General features: G+C 37.2%; 1 protein-coding gene across 1 annotated transcript; it reads right to left on the reverse strand.

Moving 5' to 3' along the window:
• Positions 1-3,196: 3,196 nt before the first annotated feature.
• Positions 3,197-4,871, reverse strand: LOC141630606 (protein FAR1-RELATED SEQUENCE 1-like). Its single transcript, XM_074443393.1, has 3 exons — positions 4,703-4,871; positions 4,027-4,206; positions 3,197-3,720 (listed from the first exon to the last, which is right to left on the reverse strand). Exons 1-3 carry the CDS (start codon positions 4,869-4,871, stop codon positions 3,197-3,199), a joined length of 873 nt encoding a protein of 290 aa, XP_074299494.1.
• Between the last annotated feature and the right edge of the window lie 1,860 nt (positions 4,872-6,731).

Genomic DNA, 6,731 nt, shown 5'->3' on the forward strand with positions numbered 1-6,731 from the left:
TTTTAATTATCTGATCACGCATTTAACACTTTTCGAATTAAAGGACCCCGCAAGGTATATTTGGATGGCTCAAAAGCTTGGGAAAGTATTGAACAAAGACGAAGACATTTTTGGTGGTTGGGATACCTGGGCTGAAACCTATCGTGCACCATTCCAGCTTGACACGGACATGGTATGTAACAAAACATGTAATCTTAATCATGATTTTTAAGGATTCCTTTTACTGATCTCAGCGACACACGATCCAGATCTTTCTGCCCGTGTTATCTGGTGACGGTGATCATTACAGCTGCGTATGCATCAACTTTCTCACCGAGCAGATTGACTACCTTGACAATCGCACATACGATGACCCATTATAAACGCTCCCTTACGGAGGGATATCACGTATTTCGGTAAGTGTCCGATATCCAAAAGTCAACACATTTATATGGGTCATACTACGTTAACACACTGACGCGTACTCATGTTCAGGCAAATATAATGGGGAAGTATTTGGTGTCTAAAGGGCTGTCTAAGGGGGCAAAGGTCAGCGGGTTTAAGATTGTGAACATTGAGTTCAGTTGGCAAGGTCAAGGGTATTCGAGAAATGACTGTGGTGTTTTCATGATGCTACATATGATGTTTTACCGCAGAAACCCTTTTCAATGTGACCTCGGGAAAGAGGATACTATGAGTTTATACTGTGCTGAGATCGCTGCAACACTCGTCTTCTGTGACATTAACAGTATCAGAGAAGACATCTTGATACGGGTTGGTTATTTCAAAGAAACTGCCGGACATCCGTTGACAAGAAAGTTGAACGTTGGTAAGAGGAAAACAGATGGTGACATAGGACCACAACCCACAAAACGTGCCCGCGTAACTGAATCTGAAGAGCCCGTTATGAAGGCAACACCTGTTACCATGCGCATTCCATCTGGTAAAGCCCTCTACTCTGTTAAGAGCCAGCCTCGTGGAAAGGGGGACGGGTTGGGCTGCTCTCTCAACTGTGGTAGAGGTGGTTTCAGTGTAAATGTGGTTTTGAAGATGCTCCGGAACAACCAAGCGTTAATCAAGGATATTCAACAAAGGAGAAAGCACGTTGCCGACTATTGCTTGTTAGATGACCCCAATTTTAATGAACGGTCGGTTAATCTGAATTAATAATGGCTCATACTCACATTAATTTTCACATTTAGACTATTTTAATTAACAAGTTCTTTAATATTATGGAGTGCAGTGAACAGCTGGTCTGGTACACCCGGCACGCAACGCTTTGGAGAGCTGACACTATGTCCTTGTTGCCTGAAAACCTTATGTCGTTGAATGTCATCGAGTGCTGGTCGATATTGATGAACCATTTGGAAAAGGAGGAATATGGCGACCAAGCAAGGATGTCATTCTTTGGTATACGTCACATGGTACTTCCATTAGCCATTGCATAATATTTACATCCACTTCTATTACACCTTTGTTAGTTAGAATGACACTTTTCTAAATTTCAGTTATATTATGTGAATGTTTCACTTTAGTTCTTTTAATCAACAAAAGTGTCATTTTAACCGTCTGAAGTGTAATTTTAAGGAACAATAGTGTAATTTTTGCTGACAAAGTAACGACTTTAATCATGTTTACTATTGCCTTTAAAAGGATATACTGTTGGGATTGCTTGGAACGTTTGAACAACCAGGCACACAATCAGACAACAACTATGACAAGTTGTACCAGCTCTGGGACACCTTCATAGTCGACAGTGAGCAAACCGTCAACTTGAAAACAGACTTGCTATTTGTCCCGTTCTGCATTGACGACCATTTCGCATGCGTATGTATCAATCACAAATCAAATTCATTCGACTTGCTGGACGGGCAAAGGCATTCTGATTTGCAAAAGTCACAGTTTGGAAAAGCAGCGCGTTTAATTGTAAGTTATCGTCCATCCCTTTCTTCCAAATGCTATCTATTTTTTTTCAATCAGTTTTTTGAGGTAATTATGTACATATGCAGGCTAGCGCCGTGAGTGATTATTTAGAATCACGGGATAAGGAAAAGAAGAACACTAGAGCACGAGAAATTCCTAATTATGCGTTACGCCAGATACCTTTCAGCGGGAACTCACCTACTCTCAACCAACCAGAATCGGGTCTGTTCACCATGATTGCAATGCTCTTATACGAGGGTCTTCCTTTTCAGCATGAAGACCTCGAGAAGAAGAAATCAAGGCGCTATTTGGTGATCCAGCTTATAGCTACCCTCGTTCTAGCAGACATGAACATCTTGCGCGAAGGTGTGCTCGAGAAGGTCAAAGCTTTTGTTAGCACGAAGGACAAATTGTGGAAGGTATTACAACAGAAGCGTAGATTGCCCCGTGCCAATGTGAAAAAATAAAAACCTTAATCTAGTAGTTAAGTTTTTGTGGGAATATTGCCTTGCCTATGTAAACATTTATTTCATACTTGGTATCATTATCAGATGTTATCAACCTTAATCTAGACAGTTAGTTTTTGTGTAAACAATGTTAGCAGATGCTTATTGTTAGCTTTCAACATTATATAAGATAAGGTGTTTTATGAAAATATATTTATGTTGTTAATAGATGGTGCAATAATATTTATGTTGTTTTACCAAACTATGTTATAAGGCTTTACTATAGATGAAGTATAACTTTAATTGCATAATCTGTAATTATAATGAGTTTAAGTGTAATTCTGATCATAACAATCCTACCCTAAGCAGATATGAGGCCATTGTAATTTTATTTCCTAGATATCTGTAATTCTAAGAATATAAATTGTCATAATAGTCAAGAGTGAAAACTTGAACGTTCTGATGTTGCACATTATAACTGTTTCGTCCAATTGAAAATACTTCAACAAAATACATTGTAATACCAACGACGACCAGTTGCCTTCCTGGCAGTTTGATGTCTAAACACAATACGGAACATCATGTTGTACCTCGTATTTTGCGTAGACATCCCCAAAAAAATGTACTTCTTATTAGGTATTATATTGATTATTCTAAGATGTCTTCTTCTTCTTCTTCTTCTTCTTCTTCTTCTTCTTCTTCTTCTTCTTCTTCTTCTTCTTCTTCTTCTTCTTCTTCTTCTTCTTCTTCTTCTTCTTCTTCTTCTTCTTCTGACGAGGGCTCTGACGATTGCAACAACGGTGGGTGCTCTGCGAAAGGATTAGGGCAGTTCCTTTTATCATGGTTAGCTAATCGCTTGCAATTTTACACATACATTTTGGCTTCCTTGCTAAAGCAACTGCTTTTGCCTTCATCGGCAACATTCTCTTTCCGCTACCCTTGTTTTTGGATTTCTTGGGCGGCAAAATGGTTATCTCCTGACTAGGAGAACAACCAAGAATTTTCTCCAACTGTTGTTGTTTATTCAATGGTGATCCTAATGGTGAAAGTTTCTCCTTAAACTGTCTAATTAGACTAGAAAAGTTGTCGACATCATTCTTCAATTTGCCCATGAGCATACCAACTGTCTGATGAATCTCTGACCACAATACTGACATCGCAATCTGTTTTCCATCTATTATATCAACGTCCTCAGTTGCTTCACCATTACAATCGCACATTTTAGACAACATTGCATCTTTACACCATCTTTTAACAACACATTGTTCTGGAATAATCTTCACTCCGTTTGATGAGTAAATCCATGTGACATGCCGGCAAAGAATGCCTTTCCTCTCAAGCATTCTGCAGCTACAAGTGGCTTTCAATGTATCTAGTTCAACAATATAGAGTAATATGTTAGTTAAATCAGTTAGAAGAAAGTGTGACTATAATACACAAAAGTGTAATTCTAACCGGCATAAGTGTAATTCTAACCGGCATAGCAGTGATAGATAGACCTTACATAACACAAAATATAAATGTAATTTTAAAAGGCAAAAGTGTAATTTTAGCTGCATAAAGTGTAATTTTAAGACAAGTGTAATTTTAACAACCCAAAGTGTAATTTTAGTCAGCAAAAGTGTAATTTTAACGGATAAAAGTATAATTTTAACAAACAAATGCTACAGAATGATACCTGGGCAGTATGTAACCTCATAATTTTTGTTCCTGTTTGCATCTCTTACAGTGGTCACCTCTAAAGAGTCCCACTCAGTAAATCCTCTACTTTTACAAGTACCGATTGCGTACTTGACCTCTTCTTGAAATTCCTCGAATACTCTATGTTTGTACACTTGCGCCCCGTGCACTTTGATAGCTAGATGCGTTGATATTATAGGGAAAGTGTGTCTGTTACAGTTGTCAATCTTTTTCTATGTGTGTCTTTGCTGGTCCATCGCGCTGTCAAAATGCATCGAAAACTCAACTAATGTTCCTGACTTACTCTCAAATCACTTAAAAAAACTATTTTCGCTCTCTGATCTTTGGGTTGTCCTCATAAACCCCCCCCCCCCCCTTCCCCCCCATATCTAGGTCCCTACCATGAGCCATAACCCACTGCTTCCTTTTAGCGTACATTTCTTTGAACCAGTCAATGTTATTAACATTGTGTTCTCTGCCAATTTCTTCCCATTTTGCATCGAACTCTGCCGCTTCAATGTCTTCATCCCATATTATGGCATTCAATTTCTTCACAAAGACCGAATAATCATCTCTCATCACTCCATACTTGCTTGGCACCTTGTTCATGATATGCCACATACAATATCGGTGGCGCGCTGTCTTGAACACCAATGACACCGCTTTAAGAATACCAGCATCCTGATCGGTGATGATATAATTAGGCTCTTTCCCACCCATCGCAGCCAAAAAACGGGTGAAAACCCATTTAAACAAGTCTGCATCTTCATGAGCAACCAGTGCTCCACAGAAAGTGACCGATCGTTTATGGTGATCAACCCCGATGAAAGGTGTGAAGGCCATGTCATACTTATTGGTGGAATACGTCGGATCGAACGACACTGCATCCCCAAAAACTGAGTAGTTCCTTCTAGCGATTCCGTCGGCCCATATAGCTTTACTAAGGCTACCGTCAGAATCAACATCATAGTCAAAGAAGAACCTTGGCCCATTAACAGCCAATTCCTTAAAGTGGTCCACGAACATCTGACCGTCCCGTTCATGAATGTAGCATTTCACATCTCTGTGAAAGTTCTTAAAATCATTTAAACTAGCTTTGATGTTTTCAAACCCATTAACATGTTCCTTCAAAATTTTGTAAGTCTTCGTTACTCCTATCTTCAGCTGTTGATTATTGGCAATCTTGTAGATGTATGTATTTTAATCAACAAAAACGTAATTTAAACAGATACAAAAGTATAATTTCAAAAAACAAAAGTGTTGTTTTAACAAGAAAAAGTGTAATTGTAGCAGCATAAAGTGTAATTTTAGCAGACAAAAGTGTAATTCTAACAAAATAAAGTGAAATTATAACATATACAAGTGTAATTTTAATCAACAAAAGTGTAATTTTAATCAACAAAACTGTAATTTTGACAAAATAAATTGTAATTTTGACGGATATATGTATAATTGTAATAGACAAAAATGTAATTTTAACAGACAAATGTAGAATTCTAATGACTTAAACAAAGTGTAATTCTAACCAACAAATCTGAAAGTTCAGGAAGGCGAAGGCTAACTTCAGCAAACCTGGAATACTCACCCTTGAATTATAAAGGATTATCATTTTGTGATAGTCTGTTATGTTGCATGCCAACTTTTGAAACTCTCTATCTCTGGCTGATACAAGTTCATGGTTGTGGCCACTGTGGAATCTGTCAATTATTAATTCCCCATTTCTCATGAATAGCCTAATCCTCGCTTTGCACCCAACGCGCCTGACTTTGTGTCTCCTACCTGAGTCCTGGCGGCCACTACACTCCAATTGTCCCTTATGTTTGAACCCCTCCCGGTTGCAAACCAACAGTTTAGATTTTATTTCCCCGCCACGCCATCTCTTAGTCGTGTACTTACGCACATCAAAACCACAAGCAACAACATAAATTCTATAAAATGTCACTGCTTCCTCTATTTCCAGAAATTCCTGACCAACATATGGGGTGAACTTAGCTTCAACGTCCCTGCAAAATTCTTCCTCGTTCGGCTTTCTTTTTCCATTGTGTTCAATATTATCTGTCAATAGTGTCATTATTATCAATTGTTTTCATAACAACTTAAAGTAACCCATATATTTGTTAAAATTATAGCTTCGTTCGAATTACACTTTTGGTTGTTATCATTACACTTTTGTCTGTTAGAATTATACTTTTTACTATTACAATTACAGTTTAAAAACTTACAGCTTTTCTGTTACAATAACCCTTTGGTTGTTACAATTACACTTTTGTCTGTTACAATTATACTTGTTACTATTAGAATTACAGTTTCAAAACTTACAGCTTTTGCCTGTTACAATAACACTTTTACTTGTCAAAATTACACGTTTCTCTGTCGCAATTATACTTTTTCCTATTAGAATTACTGTTTACAAATTTAGAACTTTTGTCTGTTATAATAACACTTTTAGTTGTTAAAATAACACTTTTATCTGTTATAATTACAATTTTTACAATTACAATTACAGATTACACTTTTGAATTTCAAATTTACAATTACAGTTAAAAGAATTGTACTTTGTACGACTACAATTACATTTGTTGCTTAAAATCACACCATTTGTAGTTAAAATTACATTTACGACCATTATAATTACAGTTTTGTTAATCCTGAAATTACTCTTTCATCCGTCAGTATTACACTTTTGAATGTTACAGTTACACT

Source organism: Silene latifolia, chromosome Y (genome assembly GCF_048544455.1).
Source record: "Silene latifolia isolate original U9 population chromosome Y, ASM4854445v1, whole genome shotgun sequence".
NCBI classification, from domain to species: Eukaryota; Viridiplantae; Streptophyta; class Magnoliopsida; order Caryophyllales; family Caryophyllaceae; genus Silene; species Silene latifolia.

Bases quoted from the DNA above. Each gene is read 5' to 3' on its own strand.
- LOC141630606 (XM_074443393.1), bottom strand. From the start codon at position 4,871: ATGGCCTTCACACCTTTCATCGGGGTTGATCACCATAAACGATCGGTC. The intron at 4,207-4,702 runs GTATTCTTAAAG...CAACGCATCTAG, and splicing joins CATCACCGATCAGGATGCTG to CTATCAAAGTGCACGGGGCG. The intron at 3,721-4,026 runs GTATCATTCTGT...TTGTTGAACTAG, and splicing joins TGAGGTTACATACTGCCCAG to ATACATTGAAAGCCACTTGT.